At 52.9% G+C, this 18567-nt stretch overlaps 2 protein-coding genes across 5 annotated transcripts; one reads left to right on the top strand and one right to left on the bottom strand.

The window, feature by feature from the left end:
• Positions 1-1792: 1792 nt before the first annotated feature.
• RTN2 (reticulon 2) lies at positions 1793-10700 on the bottom strand. 2 transcript variants are annotated; one of them, XM_027978488.2, is made up of 10 exons: positions 10535-10700; positions 8632-8676; positions 8038-8508; positions 7668-7931; positions 5095-5302; positions 4582-4720; positions 4362-4431; positions 4188-4234; positions 2859-2917; positions 1793-2291 (listed from the first exon to the last, which is right to left on the bottom strand). In XM_027978488.2, exons 1-10 carry the CDS (start codon positions 10566-10568, stop codon positions 2210-2212), a joined length of 1419 nt encoding a protein of 472 aa, XP_027834289.1. In that variant the 5' UTR covers positions 10569-10700; the 3' UTR covers positions 1793-2209. The 2 variants fall into 2 exon arrangements, with proteins under 2 accessions (XP_027834289.1, XP_042088122.1); XM_042232188.2 differs by lacking the exons at positions 1793-2291; positions 2859-2917 and adding an exon at positions 2984-3641.
• Positions 10701-11333: 633 nt separating this feature from the next.
• PPM1N (protein phosphatase, Mg2+/Mn2+ dependent 1N (putative)) lies at positions 11334-16409 on the top strand. Of its 3 annotated transcripts, XM_042232189.2 has the most exons (6): positions 11334-12902; positions 13926-14043; positions 14120-14225; positions 14310-14370; positions 15564-15631; positions 15927-16409. In XM_042232189.2, the coding sequence occupies exons 1-5, from the start codon at positions 11991-11993 to the stop codon at positions 15618-15620; spliced, it is 1254 nt and encodes a 417-aa protein (XP_042088123.1). In that variant the 5' UTR covers positions 11334-11990; the 3' UTR covers positions 15621-15631; positions 15927-16409. The 3 variants fall into 3 exon arrangements, with proteins under 3 accessions (XP_042088123.1, XP_014956085.2, XP_042088124.1); XM_015100599.4 differs by lacking the exon at positions 15564-15631; XM_042232190.2 differs by lacking the exon at positions 15564-15631 and having other exon boundaries at positions 11334-12731.
• Positions 16410-18567: the final 2158 nt, after the last annotated feature.

The raw sequence follows: 18567 nt of genomic DNA on the forward strand, positions 1-18567 counted from the left end.
CTTGAGCACTTGCCAGACGCTCACTAAACGTTTGTACAATCAATGCAAGAATATGGGGACTTCCTTGGTGGTCCAGGGGTTAAGGCTCTGTGCTCCCACTACAAGGAGGCACAGGTTCCATCCCTAGGCGGGGAAATAAGATCTGCATGTGGTGGGACAAAAAAAAAATAATCACCATCCTTTTCTGAGCCTCAGTTTCCCCATCTGAAAAACAAGACTAGTGCAACTAGGGGGAATCATAACAAGCGGATATAAAAGCCAGACATGGCAATTAAGTGACTCAATTAAGACTTCCCATCACCAACCTGTTTCCTGCCTCCAGTGGGGGTGCCAAGGATGGGCTTGGGGGCTTTAGACATTCTTGGGTCCATAATCTCAACCAGTCCCTCTTCCTCCAGTTTTTGATAAAGACAAATGGACACTTCGTCTTATGGAAAGTATCAATAAAAATATCTTTAGGAAATGTTGCTATTTTATTTGGAAGTTTAAAACATTGCCCCTAAAAAAACAAAAACAAAACACTGCCCCTGCTTGCCAAATCTAGATTCAGGAGAAGCCCCTCAAGTACTCCTAAGTAGCAAGCTGCTGCTAGGCAACCCCTGTATATAAAATCTGGTACTGTATCTTGTAAAATGTGACATGCCTCACTACAGGCAAGATTTTAAGTGATGCACAAGTAAACATTTTACATGGTAATAGTTTTGTGTTTAACTGTTATCTTCTATTGCTGGCAAGGGATACCGACTTCCTTAGTGGTGGAATAACATTTCATTTTAAAAGACATTTGCTTTATTTTTTAATAAACCAATTTAAGGAATTCCCCGGTGGTCCAGTGATTAGGACTCCGTGCTGTCACTGCCAAGGGCCCTTGTTTGATCCTTAGTTGGGGGTTAAATTCTACAAGCAATGTGATATGGCAAAACAAAACAAAATAGTTAACTAGCAGAACAGGTGGAATATAGATCATTGAAAGTCTGAGGAACTGAGTGGGATGTAGGTAGCTTAGGGTGACAAATTTTCATTTGAGGAAAGGGAGGCTTCCTACTCAAGGTCACGTAGTCGAAAAGTAGAGAGGTTGTTGCTGTCGGTTTTTTTGTTGTTCCCCTATTTTTTGGCCCTTCTGCACAGCCTGCGGGATCTTACTTCCCCTAGGAGGGATCGAACCCACGGCCCCCGCTGGGGAAGCGCAGCGTCTCCACCACTGGACCGCCAAGGAAGTCCCAAGGTCCCTGAGTCTTTAGTCGAGCTTCCTGTCTTCTCTTGCCCCGGTTTAGTTTTGGAAACCGAGGCCCAGAGGCCACGAGGCCCTGTGTTTATTCCCAAGGCATTTGGAATAGAGAGAAGTGGGTGGATGAGAGACGTTTGTGAGAGTGAAATAGGCGTGGCTTCACGACTGAATAGATGTGAGGGAGTAGGAGCCCAGGGCCAAACCTGGGTCTCTGGCTGGGCGACAACGTGGACAGGAGGGGGCTCCCGGACTTGGAAATCAGGTAGGACCAGGAAGAGGTTTGGATAGATTTGAGGGGGAGTCCTCCAGAAGGCAGCTGGATACACGGGTCTGGGACTCAGGTGAGACCGGGGGCACAGCAGGCAGAGTGTGGGAATCGCCTAGTGATGTCCGCGAGGAGTACAGGCGTGGAAAGCGACTGTCAAGGCCTGACTAGCCCTGGGATCTGCCGCCTCTCGGTTCTTCTGCAGAGATGGGGAAGGTTCCTTCTTGACAATCACTTACGCGCTTTTCAGGGCAAGAATATGAAAGCTGGAGGGGGCTGGAAGCACAGGAGGCCCTGGGTTTTCCACAGAAGTCTTTATTACAGTGTAAATCCAAGCTCAGGCCTCCCCTGGGCCCCATGCAAAGCCCCAGCATTGGGGCTAGTGGCGTCAAAAGAGACACCAAGCCCTCACGGTGCCTCCAGCGGTGGGGTCACGGAAGTGCAGGGCGTGTGCCCTATCTAGGCAACTACAAGTCCCAGCAGGCCCCGCGGCCAAGGTGCCTCGCTTTCCTTGAACTCCTACACAGAGCCTCTTGGGAAATGTAGTCCTGGCCGCTCAGGCAATTTGCGCAAACTCCCTGGTGTGAGTGATCCTGACACCCACTGGGAAATGGCTCGGGGTGAGGCTGGGAGAGGGCAGGGATGGAAAGGAGATGGAAGAGGGCAGAGGGCTACACGGGGTGGGGTCAGGCGTCCCGCAGGCAGAGACACCTCTTTCATTCGGCTTTGGCTTTGGGTCCAGAGACTGCAGCTGCTACCGAGGCAAGGGCTCCGGTCCCTGGGATTTTAGCTCGGATCCTGAAGGAAAAACAGGTGGAGTCAAGGGGTGGGGCAAGAGAGGATAATTCTGAGAACTAAAGGGAAAACTGGAAGGAGAAACTCAGGGCCCAAACCAGCCCCAGCCCTCCACCTACTGGCCTGCGATGGAATTGTCTCTTACCTTTTAGGAAGGAGATATGGAGAAGGCAATGGCAACCCACTCCAGTACTCTTGCCTGGAAAATCCCATGGATGGAGGAGCCTGGTAGGCTGCAGTCCATGGGGTCGCTAGGAGTCGGACACGACTGAGCGACTTCACTTTCACTTTTCACTTTCATGCATTGGAGAAGGAAATGGCAACCCACTCCAGTATTCTTGCCTGGAGGGCAAGTATTCTGCCCCCAGGGACGGGGGAGCCTGATGAGCTGCCGTCTATGGGATCGCAGAGTCGGACAGGACTGAAGCAACTTAGCAGCAGCAGCAGCATTCAACCCCAGGAGGTTTAGAGATAAGGAATACGGGGACGTGGGGGCACAAAGGGGGCAAGGGGAACGGTCCCCAGGTTTCCCCATTCCCCATCCCATCCATCTCCACCACATGCACTTACTTAGTTTTGATGTGGCTCAACTGATTGGTCACCAATCCCACATACTGATCAATCTGGGCCTGGGGGGATGAAGAAAAAGGGTGAAAGGAGAGATTGGAGGGGGCTCTTCTCCCTAATTCATTAAGGAGGCTGCTTCCTTCCCCCTCCCCTGCCCCGACTCAAATCAGGAGTTTGGGGGAGCCGCCTACCATGCCACCTTCAACTCTAAACCTAATAAAATACCCTTGGAAGTCAGAAGTCCAAGTTGAAGTGTCAAACTGATCGGACCATACTCTGTGTAGGAAGGGATGATGGGTAGATACAAGAATTTGCCAGTGAGTTTGTGTCCTGGGCACTATTGTTAATCTTTGAGATGTGTGTATGTATGTGTGTTTAGGGACAGCATAAGAGCAGAGGGCATTAGTGTTGCTTGTCAAGTCCCTGAGTGGATTGATTTAAATTCACATTAGCTGACTTTGTGAGTCTTGGTGATTCCAGCACGTGAGGGAGTTAGTTAGGACTATATCCCTGGCAGGGATGGGCATCACTGGGCTCTCAGCTGTGCCGGAGAATGTCAAAATGGAATGCGGTCCATCTGTCTGTCTCTGGATAGGATGTATGTCAGTTGGCCCGGTTCTGTCAAGTGTTCTGGGTAACAGACATCCCACCTGATTTAACTGAAATGTCAGTCCCTCGCAGTTTCAGGGAGTGAGGGCATCAGTCAGTCCACCTGATTGGCTGAGATGGGTGCCAGTCAGACCCAGGCTATGTGTAGAGATAGACAGCATCAGTCTGTCTATCTGTCTGCAAATGGAATATGTGTTTGTCAGTCCCTGGTGGTATCACAGGGACAGAGGGTATCAGGCTGTCAGGAGGAGGCATTCATCTGTCTGCCTGTTTCTAGCTAGGATGAGTGTTGTTTGACCTCCTGCTGTGTCAGGGAGAGAAGACACCAGTCGGGCTTTCTCTGAAGCTAGGACATGTCAAGGCAGGCCTTGCATCATTGTTGGGGAGGAGCATCGGTGAGTCCACTTGCCTTGGGTTGGGATACATCAGCTAGATCCTGGCTCTGCCACTGGCTCTGTCATGGGACACCAATCAAAATGCCTGTCGCTGACTATTGAAATGTATTAGGTAGACTCTAGCTGCATGGAGGAAGGGCAGCAGGCAGACCACCTGTGCCTAGCATGTGTCAGTCAGATCCTGACTCTGTTGGGGTAGGAACACCAGCTGGTCCTCTCTTCTCTGGCTGGAACATTTGTCATCGACCCTGGCTGTTGGGGGGCAGGGGGCGATCAGACCAGTTGTGTTTGGTTGGGGTACTCCCGACTGAAAGCCTGTCACACTCACCTGGTGCTGTCGATATAGCAGAGGGACTGTGAATACACCGATCACTCCTGCGGGCACAGAGATGGGGGGTCAGGGTCCTCCCCGGAGATTAACAGTTCCATTCATAACCCTGTCCCCCGCCAAGCCCCAGCGCCCTACCTCCCCACCCTGCCCTCCACAGCCTTCCCAGCTCACCCAGAATGAGAAGAGTCAAACCGTTGAAGACGGCACCCACGAAGGTCAAGATGTAGAAGAGAAGGGCCAGCTGAGGGTGAGGGCGAGGGTGAGCAGAGCCTACAGGGTGCACCCCAGGCTGGGAACTCACACAGCAATGGCCCTCCTCCCCCTCCACCCCACCAGGGGCAGTCAGGGGAATGCTGGGGACCCAGGAGGGAGGTGGGGGGCTTCAGGGCACCTTGAGGGAGTCCACGAGGTCTTCTACCAGAAAGAAATGCCGCAGCTGTATGGCCGCAGAAACCACACGGGAGGCAATCTGCTGGGACAAACGTTCAGTCTGCTCCTGAGTCAGGGTCAGGTCCACATCCAGGTAGGCCCTGAGAGAACAGAGGTGTGTGAGGCAACTCGGCAGGTGGAGGGGGCCCAGGCTGAGGGGGATGCCCAAGACAAGAACAAGAAATGAGAGTTGGGAAGGAGACCAGGTGTAGAGGGGTAGGGTGGAGGTCAGGGTCAGGAGATGGGATCAAGGAGAGGTTAGGGTCAGAGGTCAGAGGATCAGAGGTTAGGGTCTTGACCCTGGAAGCCAAGGGTCAAGAGTTCGGTTTAATGTCAGGGTATCAGGTTGGAGTTAGGAACAGGAAGAGGATGGGTCGGGGCCAGAGTGAGAAGTCAGTGCCTGATCTGAGGTCATGGGTCAGCGCTGGGGTCTGGACAGAGATCAGGGGTGGGGGGCCGGGCTGGGGCTTCTCACTGGAAGGGGTTGGCGCCGTCCCCCCGGTGCACGGCCTGCAGCACTTTTCGGTAAACCCTGAGAGAGATGGTGCCGCAGAGCAGCAACAGGGCCACGTGGGCGGCCACGGACACGATGCTAAAGTGCAGGAGGCTTAGCAGGGAGACCATGAGGCCTGTGAAGACCACTCCTGACGTCTTCACGTCCTTCCAGTGCAGCAGGTCCACCACTGTGGAGGGAGGGGGCGTCGATCAGGCTGGGCTGTGGAGCTGCCCTGGCTGACCTCTTGACCTCGTATTTCCTGTCTCGGGGCTGAACCATGACCTCTTGACACACCTGTGGGAGCCTTAGCCCAATTCCCAAATTTTTATTTGTCTTCTTTTATTCCACGCTTGGGGTGACTCAGACAGTGAAGAATCTGCCTGCCAGGCGGAAGACCCAGATTCGATCCTGGGTAAGGAAGATCCCTTAGAGAAGGGAAAGGCTACCCACTCCAGTATTCTTGCCTGAAGAATCCCATGGACAGAGGAACCTGGCGGGCTACAGTCCATGGGGTCACAAAGAGTCAGACATGACTAAGCGACTAACACTTTCATTCCATGCATGCCTCCTGGAAAACCCAAGTTAACTGTCTAGCGAGTCCCCATAAGCTTACTCCTGCCCATAGCGTATGTGTGAACAGAAGTTTGGGTGAAAAAAATCATTCTTCTGCATCATGCATATCTCACTCTACTTTTTCTCCTAGAATTCCCTTCTGGTCAACTAGAACAGCCTTTAATTCATTCTTTTTAAGGGCTACACAATATTCCATGGTGTAGCTACACCATTATTCATTTTATTCAACCACGTATCTATTGCTGGGCCATTTATTTTGTTTCCTCCCTCCATCCCCTTCCTAGACAGTACTGGAAACAACAGAACTGGGTTCTGTTTCTGAGATACAATCCCAGGGGTCAAATCGCAGGGTGGACTAATTTTGTATTTTCAAGTATCATAAATTTTATTGAATTGCTTGCAAACAAGAGTCTAACCATCCTTCCCAGCATCCTGCCCAACAATGGGTGTTATTGTTCTTTTTCTTTTATGCACCCTTAGGGGTATAAAGTAACATCTCCCTGATATCCCTACCAACACATATATCTACGTCCTAATATTAATGACATCATTCTCCTTCCTAGGCTCTAACTCAAATTTCTAACTCACCTCCCAAGCCCAGCCTAAGCTTTGATCAGTGGCCTTTGGACCCCAACCCTCATCTCACGCGTCTTAACTTTTAACAGCTTTCCCTATAATCGGCTCCCCTTTGAGCACTGAACTGAAAGCCTGGTACCCTGCCTTCTATTTCTGGACAGTTTCCATCCTACCACCCTTCCTGCAATCAAACTGACCCATCCCAACCAGTCCCCCTCAGAGTCTGACTCTCCTCACTTCTGCATCCTCCCTATACACATCCTCCCATCTGCTGTAACTAGGGTAGGTATCCCCTCAACCCCTCCCCTGCAGGCTCCCCGAGGCCTGCGCCATTGGGTGGGGGAGGGGCCGGGTCGTCTGAGGCGGGGGCTAAGTTTAGGCGCGCTGCGGGGGAGGGAGCCTCTCCCGCAGCTGTGCTGGCCCGTCCGGCTACTGAGTGACAGCGCCGCCTGGACCAGAGGCTGGGGGAGGGGGCCTCGCTGCTCTCGGGCCCCAAAGCTCCGGCTGGAGAGAGAGGGGACCCCACACTCCCACCACGCCCTGCCTAGGTACCCCCACAGCCCCTCAGCCCCAGTCTGCATTTCTGGGGAGTCTGGGACCAAGAGGAAACATCCCCCAGAGTTGAGGGCGACAAAAGCGAATCTGGGGCCCTTTCCACGGTCCCCCAGCCCTCGCGTCCCAGCCCGCCCCGAAAGCCCACCTTTACTCCCCATCTCGGCTCCTCCGAGTGAGAGGCTACAGACACCGCTGCTTCTCAGGGATTTTGCCCACTTCAGTGGAACCCGGAGGGAGGGAATAGGGGGCGGGGCCCCCTTTGTACCCAGCCAATGGCTCTCCATAGAGGTGGGAACAATTCCAAAACGGTATGGCTCTCTTTGTAAACAGCCGAAAGCAGGGATGTCTACAACCAACCTATAGGAACCGTTCATGAAGACCGAGCATACTTTAAAGCAAGGCGGGTATATTTACTGTTTGCCAATGCTAGTGGTCAGGGAAGAGGAAAGGTTTTAAAAGGCTCCGAGTTTACTTTTACGAGCCGGGTGGCCACATTCAAAAGGGCGCCTTATTTTTTCAGGGATTTGGCCTGTCCAAAATCAGCCTCTAGGGGGAGCACTACAAAAGAGGGTTTTTTTTTTTTTTTTAAGCAATTAGCCAATCCCAATCCTAAACCCTCAATGGGCGGGCTAATTTCTCGAGTGGGAGGGGCAGCTATATAAAAAGAGCCAATGGCAATCTTAGGTAACGGGACTTTTTTTAAGGGTAGAGTTTATAATGTCCTGCCAATAGCAATAACTCCTCCGTTTCTCCACTCTCCTCCGTTCCTTCGGGAGTTTGGTGCCTTTAAATATCAATCCTCCACCCTCCCAGTGGTCCAAAGTAGCCCGTTCCCTCGCGGAGTTTACCTAGAACGTGTGATTCCAACGTGAATTCTGATTGGTCCGTGCTATCGAGGCACTGCCCCGTGATTGGCTCCCGCTCCAGTTGCCCCCAGGGCTCTTCCTCCTTCTCGTCCAGCAAGGGCTCATCCGGCGAAGAGTTCGAATCCCGGGATTGGGAGCGAGGCGGGGATTGGGTGGGGGTCTGGGGGATCCCAGAGACAGGGCTGGGCTGTGGAGTAAAGACTTCCAGCGGCGAGGACTGCACAAATCCGAGTGGTAGGTCCAATTCTGGTGCGTTAGAGAGAGAAGGCTCTGAGCTTTCGCTTTGGAGGTGCCCTCAGGAAAGAAACCACCCACCCTTGTGGCTTCAGTCTCAGCACCTCAGACATCTCACCTTTCCCAGCCTCTCCAGCCACTGATCCTTCGGGCTCCTCGTCTTCCAGCGGAGTGGAGCTACTGGTGGCAGAGTCCTCCCCAGTCACTGCTCCCCGGGTCGCCCAGCCCAGCTGATCCAGCTGGAGCCCCAGGTCCTCCGGGGGGCGCTCAGCTGGAGGGGCAGAACTGGGGTCACCTCGACGCCCGGGCTCTGGGGATTGGCTCAGGCTGGGGATGCTTTCCAAGCTGTCGCCCAGGCCGGGCTGAGGGGGCAGGTCTCGCGGCTCCGAGACTGAGCGGCCCTGGGGCCGTGGGCGGCGAGGGGCTGAATCTCTGCGAGCCCCAGAGCCCACCACACCGTCGAAGGCGATGTAGGAGAAGGTCAGCTCCCGGGGAGTGCCCCAGTCCTGCGACGTGGTCTCCTCCTCGTCGTCCTCCGAGAATTCCCGGGCTGTATGCAGCTCCCGAAAATCCGAATCGTCGTTCCCTCCTGCCACAAGCAAAGGAGGGCATGAGCTCCTCTGCCGAAGACCCTAACCCACTCCCCTTAATCCCTTGGCCCAGCTGTGGGCCCCCTTCAAGTTCCACTCTCACATCCTCCCTCTTTGTTTACCTTCTGTGGAGTCAGGGGTAGATGAAGCTGTAGACGGAGCTTCTTCTGCAAGAGAAAAATATCGAGGACTCGTAGAAGTTTAGACTGCCTGATTAGTGAGCCAGTCCTGGAAACGTGTCTGAATTAAGAAATCTTAGAATTTTCATCACAGGACCTTTAGAACATTCTGCATACAGACTGTAAAACCTTCCTATCCCTGCTATCTGAAGCTCGGTCTTGGAAGTTCAAATCCAGGAATCTTGATCTTAGAGTCTTTAAACATTGCTTCCCGCGTGTCTGACTCTGCGATCCCATGGACTGTAGCCCGCCAGGCTCTTTTGTCCATGGGATTCTCCAGACAAGAATACTGAAGTGGGTTGCTGTGCCCTCCTCCAGCGGATCTTCCCAACCCAGGAATCAAACCCGCGTCTCTTACGTTTCCTGCATTGGCAAGCGGGTCCTTTACCAACAGCGCCACCTGGGAAGCCCTTAGGGATTTTAGCGGACTTTTAGGTTTCAATCATTAATTCTTTCAACAACCATTATTTGAGTGCTTAATAAACTCCAGTCACTATTTTAGATCCTGAAGATACAATTGTAAACAAAACCCCTAGTCTTATAGAGCTTACATTCTATAGGGGAGATAGACACAAACTATTAAATTTATGGTGTTGGGTGCTAAGTATATGGAGAAAAATCAAAGTAAAGGAAGAGAAAATAAGGGGATGCTATTTCAGACAGGTTGGTGAGGAAGACTCCTTGGATGACATCTCAGCAGAAATCTGAATGATGTGATGAAGCCATGAGAATATCTAGGGAAGAGTCTTCTATGCAGAGGGAAAAGCCAGTGCAAAGGCCCTGAGGCAAGCACTAAGCTTTGCCTATTTGAGGAACAGAGAAGTGTGCAGATATGACTGGAACAGGGTGACTGAAGGGAAGATGATTGGAGATGAGAGCAGAGAGGTAAGGTGGGGGTGGGGTGGGGAGAAGACGAAGGGCCTTCCTTTGTAAGCCCAGGTAGGGACAAGATCTTAGAATGTAGGGATGATACGCTAAAACGTTGAAATAACAAATTCTTAGAATCTTGGCATCTGGACTCCCAAGGCATGCAAATGGCTAGGTCAGTGTTGAAATCTCCAGTTCTCAACCTCAGGGGTGTGAGACAGAGAATGTTAGACCAGGACCATTAGAGCTCTGGGCTCAGAAATCATGAGGCTTAGATAAGGCTCAATTTCAATTATGGAATTCAGCCTCTCAGAGCTAGCTTGGGGCTTTGCCTACAGGAGATGATCAATACCTTTTGGAAATTGAAATCGCATGCCCCCCGCCCCCACCTCATTTCCTCAGATGGAGAATAGGAGACCAGGAATGAAAGACCTGGAGTGGTAAAAACAGCTAAGGATCCAGGAGTCCTCGCCCCAACCCAGAGATTGGCTGTTTCCTGGGGACAGGGGATTGGTCACTTCGGGTGAGACCGGGGCTGCCTCTGATTTTGGGCAGAAAACCGAGGTGGGATGCGAAGATGGGTGATGCGGGGGAGGGGGAGTCAGACCCCTCTTCTCCATACTCACTCTACCCCTCCATCGAAATCCCCTCCCCGCCGGCTGCGGCCAGCACCAGGGCGAGGGGACAGCTCCTGGAGAGCGTCCTCATGCCCGGGCGGAGCCCCGCGGCACATACAAGCGCCCAGCGCGCCCCCCTTCGGCTCTCTCAGTGCCCCCAGTCTCTGCTCAGTCTCACTCAGATTCTCCGGGTCAAGTCGCCCCCATCGCTGCTAGAACATGGGGGAGGGCAGATCTTCCTTTGTCTCCTTCACCTCCTCCCCTATCTCGGCTCTCCCGCGGCCCAGGTCGGAGGGGAAACCGAAGAGGAGCCCACCCGGGCCTCTGGGCCCCACACCAGGCCTGAGCCTCCCCCTACTCACTGCAGTGGGCGAAGACCGGCAGGACCTGCCCCATGGCCCCCCTCGGGCCTGCATCGGGACCCCCGCCCACTCCGGCCACGCCGCCTTGGGCCTGGGGCCGCGAGCGCTCATCTCCGCCGCGCCCAGGACGCCGCCGCCGCCGCCGCCATCCTCGCCGCCTCCTCCTGCCGGGCCGCTCCAGCAGTCGCCGCCGCCGCCGCCGCCGCCCTCAGTTCAGCTCGGTAAGGGCGGGAGGGGCCGCTGGTTGGGGGGGCACTGCAGCGCGGGGGCCAGGGGCGGGGCCACAGGCCGAGGGGAGGAACCTGAGGGAGGGCAAGGGGGCGGGGAAAAGCGCGGGAGGATGGAGGGGTGTGGTCTTCCTAATAGAGGGGCGGAGCTATGGCGGTAGGCTACTGGTCGAGAAGTCTTGGAAGGCGGTCTGAACGGCGGGGTCTAGAGGAAGGAGGGCGGGGCCTTTAGTGGGAGTGAAGTGGGCCGAGGGTTGGGTGAGGGGCTCAGAGAGATAAGGATGCAGGAGCCCAGGCGGAGAGGATGGAGGCGTGGAACTCAGACTCCGTTCTGGTGGAGCTAGAGGTGTCAATGAAGGGAGGGTGCAAAGATTACCTCTGGGAGGTAAAGGTACGAGCTTAGAATCTCAGTGGGAGTGGGAAAGGGGGCGAGAAGAAACTACTTGGAAACTTTTGAGACAAGGGGAGGAGCTCAGACTTGAAGGGCCTTAAGCTAATTTGGAATTATTCAGAGTTGGGCGGGGTCAGTCCGAGACAGAGGAGCTAGAGGCGTGGCCTAGGGGGAATAAGGCAGAACAAACAAGGGAGATGGTGTGGCTCAGAAGGTGAGCGCAATCTGGAGTGAGGGGGCTGGGCCTGTAGCTAAGAGGCGGAGCTAGAGTCCAGTCGGGATAGCAAATATTTGGAGCCACTGTATGTATGAATGGATGGGCGGGACCTGGAAGAGAAGCGACTGAAACCCGGGGACTAGACCGAGAGCGAGAGGTCGAAATAAAAAAGTTAAGAATTGAAAGCTTTTGAAACCCGGGATGGGACCACTGATATGGGAGAAGATTGGACAGAGCAGGGCTGGGTACCCGAAGCCGAGTGTTGTGTTGAGAATACAGATGCTAGAAATTGTTTCCCAATAACACTGTTTACTTCTGTGACTCGGTTTCCTCTTCGGTAAACTGGAGATGATGATGTAAAATTATGTGTAGCTATGGTCAGTGCTAGATTGGCACTATTGTCATTTTTCTCTGATCCAAACCCAAAGCCTCGCTTTGAAGACGTGAAAGAGGGAAGCCCTAAGAGTTCAACACTTTCTAGTGACTTGAGTGCAAGTCAAGGGCATAGGAAGGAGATTTAGGTGGTTTAAAATGTCACAAGGCAGGGGATTAGTGAGCGGGTGGGGCGGGGATGGTTAGCAGGTGCAGAGGGTGGAGTCTTCCTAATCCCCAGGCCGAAGGATGGCGGCCCTTGCCCGCCTGCTGGAACGTCTCCTTTGGCCAGCCCGCAAGGAAGAGGAGATGGAGGAAGAGGAGGGACGCAGGTCTCCCAACCGGCCTCAGTCCCTCCTAGACGCGCCGCGTTGCGCTCAGCGGCCGCACGGGGGTGCGGCGGCGGCGTGGGGTCTGCGCTTCGGGGCTAGCGCAGTACAGGGCTGGCGCGCACACATGGAGGACGCTCATTGCGCTTGCCTTGCGCTACCCGGGCTGCCCCCGGGCTGGGCTTTCTTCGCAGTCCTCGACGGCCACGGCGGGGCAAGAGCCGCCCTCTTCGGCGCGCGCCATCTGAAGGGCCAAGTACTTGAGGCGCTGGGCCCGGAGCCCAGCGAGCCCCAGGGCGTATGCGAAGCACTGCGCCGCGCCTTTCTGAGCGCAGACGCGCGCCTGCGTGCGCTCTGGCCCCGCGGAGAGCCGGGGGGCTCCACCGCTGTGGCGTTACTGGTTTCCCCGCGCTTTCTGTACCTGGCGCACTGCGGTGACTCTCGCGCGGTGCTGAGTCGCGCCGGCGCCGTGGCCTTCAGCACCGAGGACCATCGGCCCATCCGTCCCCGAGAACGTGAACGCATCCATGACGCGGGCGGCACCATCAGCCGTCGGCGCCTCGAGGGCTCTTTGGCAGTGTCCAGAGCACTGGGAGACTTTGCCTACAAAGAGGCTCCGGGAAGGCCCCCAGAACAGCAACTCGTTTCCGCGGAGCCTGAGGTGACCGCCCTGGCACGCCAAGCGGAGGACGAGTTCATGCTCTTGGCTTCTGATGGCGTGTGGGACGCGATGTCCGGGTCTGCCCTAGCGGGACTGGTGGCATCGCGCCTCTGTTTGGGCTTGGCCCCAGAGCTTCTCTGCGCGCAGCTGTTGGACACGTGTCTTTGCAAGGTCTTGGGGGCGGGGCTTGAGGTCTTCGAGGGAAGAACCAAGGATTTAGGGAAGAGGAGCTTTGATGGAGAGGCTAAAGTAAAACTAGAGGATGGGCGGGGCCTGCAAGAACGGGGCAGGGTCAAAACATGCAGAGGGCCGAGACTGAGGGAAGACTGGAGACAAGATGAGATGGATAGATACGCGGGAAGGGTTTAAGAGAAAGGGCGTGGTCTTTTGGAATGGGACAGCTATTAGGGCTTCCCAGGTGGTTCAGTGCTAAAGAATTTACCTGCCATCTAGCAGATGGAGGAGACACAGGTTCGATTCCTGGGTTGGGAAGATCCACTGACGTAGGAAATGCCAACCCACTCCACTATTCTTGCCGGGAAAATTCCACAGACAGAGGAGCCTGGTGGGTCATGGTCCATGGGGTCGCTAAGAATCGGATACGACTGAAGCGACTAAACACAAACGCTTAGGCCTAGAGGTGGGTACTGAGGTGTGATTAGTGGCAGAAGGAAGAGCAGCTAAACAGCAAAGTGCGAGGAGCTTTGGAAAAGAGAAGCTGTCGTTGCTGTTGCTCAGTCATGTCCAACTCTGCGACCCCCTGAACAGCAGCACACCAGGCTTCCCTGTCCATCACTATCTCCTGGAGTTTGCTCATGCTCATTTCCATTGTGTTGGTGATGCCATCCAACCGTCTCATCCTCTGTCGCCCTCTTCTCCTCCTGCCCTCAATCTTTCCCAGCATCAGGGTCTTTCCCAGTGAGTCAGCTGTTTGCATCAGGTGGCCAAAGTGGTTCTCCTCGACAGGGTGGGGCTAGGACAGCAAGAGAGAGCGTGGCCTAAGCAATTGGTCTTTGTGAGAGGCTTGCTTTAGAGTGGCAGAAGGGTGGGACTTTCAAGAAATGAGCATAACCAGATTGGGAAGGGGGTACTAGAACAAGGGGGATGTTGGGAAACTGCTGCTGAAGGCATAGAGCCCTGTGCTGAGGCCCTCACGCGTGTTCCACCAGGCTCTCTTTTCTCCACCTTCTCCAGGGCAGCCTGGACAACATGACCTGCCTCCTGGTCTGCTTTCCGGGGGCTCCCAGACCTTGTGAGGAGGCCGTCAGGAAGGAGGTACTGCTCGATGCAGCCCTGGGACACAGAGTTGCAGGTGAGCGGTGTTGGGAGTCCAGCGGAAGGGTTTGTCTGCCAGCTGAGCACCCCCACAATTCTTGTCTCTTTCTCAGAGCTGTGTGCCTCTGCTTCAGAGCCCCCCAGCTTGAACACAGTTTTCAGGACTCTGGCCTCTGAGGACATCCCGGATTTACCTCCTGGGGGAGGGCTCTACTGCAAGTGAGTTGGGGTGGGGTAGGTTGGAATGGGAGAGTTGCTGGCCGGAGGAGGATGCCCTCCTGAAGGCCTTCCTTTGCTCTCTAGGGCCACAGTCATCGCTGAAGCTTATTCTCAGTTCTACCAGGCCTCAAGACAGCGCTGTGTGGTAAGGACCCTGTTTTCTTGAACGTTTTCACAGAAGCATGTAATTCAAGCCCCCACCCTACTCCTTTAAGTGATGGGGAAATTGCAGCCAGAGTGGATTTGCCCCATATATTAATAAATTCTCACACCTGTTCCTGAAGAATTGTGATAGGTGTGTTGGGGGGTGGGGTGGGGGTGGGATCAGAAGCAGAAGCAGAGAAGAGATTGTGCTTCTTCTCCAAGAAATATGCCTCTGACTTTGCTCCATTATTGGGAAAGACCCTGAAGTTGGGAAAGATTGAGGGCAGGAGGAGAAGGGGGCAACAGAAGATGAGATTTTTGATGATGAGATGGTTGGATGGCATCACCGACTCAATGGACATGAGTTTGAGCAAACTCCCAGAGATAGTGAAGGACGTGGAAATCTTGCCTGCTACAGCCCATGGAGTTACAAAGAATGGGACATGACTTAGCGACTGAACAACAACATTGCTCCGTGAAGCTCCATCATCCCAAGCACCACCCCTCCATCCAGGAATAAGGCAGAAAAATTCACAGAACGTTGATGACCAACCTGACTGCTCTGCGGGGACCACCAGGACATCTCTGAGGGTGGTCTAGGTCTTAGAGGAGAGAGGTTGTGGATTGGGCCCAGATACCCTATTTGGGGGGCTTCCCTAGTGGTTCAGACAGTAAAGAATCTGCCTGCAATGCAGGAGACTTGGGTTCGATCCCTGGGTTGGGAAGATCCCCTGGAGAAGGGAATGGCTACCCACTCTAGTACTCTTGCCTGGAAAATTCCATGGACAGAGGAGCCTGGTGGACAACAGTCCATGGGATCACAAAGCTTATTTGAAGATGTCCAAGGAGGTAGTGGGTGAAGCCATATAAATTAAGGTATAGGGTGGAGGTCTGGGAGGAAATGGGAGAATGGAAACTGGAAGGCCTTTGCAGGGCAGAGAAGGGAGCTGAGTTATTTATTACTCTTTGGCTTGGGGTATGGATAATTTCTTAGCAGCAGAAAGGAGAACTTCGTAAGGATTCTTTTGATTTGTGAGTGACAGAAACCTCATTCAAACTGCGAAGACAAAGCAGAGAATTTACTGGTCCGTGTAATTGAAGAGTTCAGGGACTTAAGGCATGACTGCATCCAGTTGTCAAGTGATGTCATGCGGTTAGTTTTATTTTCTCTGAGTTGGCTTCATTTCCTGGCAGGGTCTCCACATGAGGTGGCAAGAGTTTCTGCTCCAGGTTTACGTCCCAGGAACCTAACATCCCCAGTGGTGAGAGCACGCGTTTCCCAGTAGGGGGCAGCCGCGGTTCCAGAGCTGCTTCTCATTGGCCATACTGGGTCATGTGCCCGACCAGTGTCCGCGTCCGCCAGGCTGGGGTCACAGGCCCATCCCTTAGTGCCTGGGCTTGGGGTCCCCTCGCCCTAAAACAAAGGGGTTGAAGAGATGAGGAATGTTGGTTCCTCAAAGGAAAAAATAGGAGTGGAGCATTCAGAACACCAGGGAGTAAATACCGAGAGGCAAGAAGGGGTTCCTATTCACCGTCTTCCACATTTTGTTTTTACAGAAGGGGCAGAAAGGGGCTGAGGAACCCACTGGCGCCCATTCAGTCTCTGCCTTGCACTTGGAGGCTTAACAGCTGTCCTCCTTTGAGGACCCTCTGCCCAGCTGGGACCTCAGCGGAATTAAGGAAGAGAACTCCCCTTCCCCAGTTTTGAGACCAGCGGAAGGAAGAGAAGCTGATGGAGGAACCCCAGAGTGTTTATTTCCCTTTCTCATACTTCCCTCTCATAAGACGTCTTATGAGAGAGGGGAAATTCCACCCACCAGCTAGACCGAAAAAAAAAAACAACAAACCCAAACCCCAAAACCAAATGTCTAATAATTAGAGCTGATTGGATTCTGAAAAACACTCAGTTCAATAATCTTCTCTTCGCTTCCTATTTTTCATCTATTTGGCAGGGAGGTTGGGGAAAGTTTTTATGATTAAATTTTAATTACATAATTCAAAATATATTTTTCTTGTAAAAAAAAAACCACAAAAAACAAACATGCGTTATTTGCTCAGTCATTTGGCAAATATGTATGGGGCACCTACTGTGGGCAAAATGCTCTGCTCATGTCCATCAATCTGGCAGACTCACTGAAGTTCTTCCCCCTGGAACTTCCGGGTGGGGGGCGTAGCGGGGGTGGGGGAACAGCAAACAAGGGAACCCATAACAAGGTCATCTCAGACACTGACAAGGGTCTTAAAAAAAAAAAAGGAGATGGGGATGTGATTAAGAAAACATCTAGGGGAGCTATGTTGTTTTTTTACGTTGCTATCTATGGGCAATAAGTTCACTTGGTTTGAAATTCACAGGGCACAAAATGGTATACAATGACAAGTCCCCACCCATAGTCACTCCATTTTCCACCTGGGGATGGTTGCTTTAGACAGGGGTGTCCGTGAACACCTCTGAGGAGGGGACAGCTGAGTAGAAACCTAACAGAGAACTAGTCAGCCATGCAAAAACCCCTTGGGGGCAGAAGGAACAGCTAGTATGAAAGCCTAGAGGAAAGATTGAACTTGACATTTTCTTTTATTCTTTCTTTTTTAAAATTTTGCTTGCACTGGGTCTTCATTGCTGCCCGTGGGCTTCCTCTAGTTGGCAGCAGTGAGCCAGGGGGTTCTGTTGTTTCCAGAGCTTGGGATCTAGGGCAAGTGGGCTTCAGTAGTTGAGGCATATGGATTCAGCAGTTGAGCTCAGAGGCTCTAGAGCACTGGGCTCAGTAGCTGTGGTGCATGGGCTTAGTTGCCCTGAGGGCATGTGGAAATCTTCCCCGACCACGTTTCCAGCATTGGTAGGTGGATTCTTAACCACTGTACCAGCAGGGAAGTCCCAAACTTGGCATTTTTGAGATGAGGCTTGAGATTATGATCATCAAATTCTCCATGATGCCATTCACTGTCCTATTGGTAATCCCTGCAATGAGTTTGGAGTGGATTTTTTGAGACCTTTTATTGCACAAGTACACACGTATGCTGCTGCTGCTGCTAGGTTGCTTCAGTCATGTCAACTCTGTGCAACCCCATAGACGCAGCCCACCAGGCTTTCTTGTCCCTGGGATTCTCCAGGCAAGAAACTGGAGTGGGTTGCCATTTCCTTCTCCAATGCATGAAAGTTTTTGAAAAGTGAAAGTGAAGTCGCTCAGTGGTGTTCAACTCTTAGCAACCCCATGGACTGCAGCGTACCAGGCTCCTCCATCCATGGGATTTTCCAGGCAAGAGTACTGGAGCGGGGTGCCATTGCCTTCTCCAACACACACGTATATGGTACCTTAAAGTGTTTCCTTGATTTTTATTCATACCCTATGTATCATCTGGTAATTTGTTTCCTTTTACTCAATAATGTGTTAGAGCCCTCTTTCATGCCATTTGCACACACCTCATTCTTTTTAGCTGCCTCTCAGCACTTCCGACAAGAGATATGGAATGGTTTCAACACCCATCATCCTCTTGACAGCTATTTAGGTTGTTTCTAGTTTCTTACCCTTGCATTGCTGCTGCCATAAAGATTCTTGATCAGACTCCTGTGTACACATGCAAGAGTTTCTCTAGTGCAGGGGTCTTGCCACCTGTTTTGTACAGCACTTGAGCTAAGAATGATTTTTACATTTTTAAAGGGTTGTAAAAAAATACATAAAAGAGGCCCTATGTCTAATATACCTAAAATATTTACTATTTGGACTTTATTTATTTGGCTGCTCTGGGTCTTACTTGCAGCATGTGTGATCTAGTTCCCTGACCAGGGATGGAACCAGGGACCCCTACTTGTGGTCTTAGCCACTGGACCACCAGGGAAGTCCCTATTTGGATCTTTACCAAAAAATGTGCTGACTATAGTGCAAGTGGCACACAGAAACACCACTTTCCCATTTCACCGATGGGAAAGCTGAGACCCAGAGAGGAGAAAGGACTTGCCCATGGTCACAAAGAACCGGGGTTTTCAAGTCTGTCCCCAAACGACTCACAGCCTGAGACACACAGAGAGATAATTATAACCTACAGTGGATCAGGGTTTAAGGCTTTCCACTGTAGGGTAGGGGAGAAGGAAATGGCAACCCACTCCAGTATTCTTGCCTAGAGAATCCTATGGACGGAGGAGCCTTGGTGGGCTGCCATCTATGGGGTCCTACAGAGTCGGACACGACTGAAGCGACGTAGC

The sequence above is a fragment of the Ovis aries genome, chromosome 14 (genome assembly GCF_016772045.2).
Source record: "Ovis aries strain OAR_USU_Benz2616 breed Rambouillet chromosome 14, ARS-UI_Ramb_v3.0, whole genome shotgun sequence".
Classification (NCBI taxonomy): domain Eukaryota; kingdom Metazoa; phylum Chordata; class Mammalia; order Artiodactyla; family Bovidae; genus Ovis; species Ovis aries.

Coding starts and splice junctions, on each gene's coding strand:
- RTN2 (XM_027978488.2), bottom strand. CDS start 10,568: ATGGGGCAGGTCCTGCCGGTCTTCGCCCACTGCA. Junction 8,509..8,631: donor TACCCCTGACTCCACAGAAG/GTAAACAAAGAG, acceptor TGCTTGTGGCAG/GAGGGAACGACGATTCGGAT. Junction 2,918..4,187: donor TGCTATATCGACAGCACCAG/GTGAGTGTGACA, acceptor TCATCCCCCCAG/GCCCAGATTGATCAGTATGT.
- PPM1N (XM_015100599.4), top strand. CDS start 11,991: ATGGCGGCCCTTGCCCGCCTGCTGGAACGTCTCCTTTGGCCAGCCCGC. Junction 14,044..14,119: donor CCTGGGACACAGAGTTGCAG/GTGAGCGGTGTT, acceptor TCTCTTTCTCAG/AGCTGTGTGCCTCTGCTTCA. Junction 14,371..15,926: donor CCTCAAGACAGCGCTGTGTG/GTAAGGACCCTG, acceptor TTGTTTTTACAG/AAGGGGCAGAAAGGGGCTGA.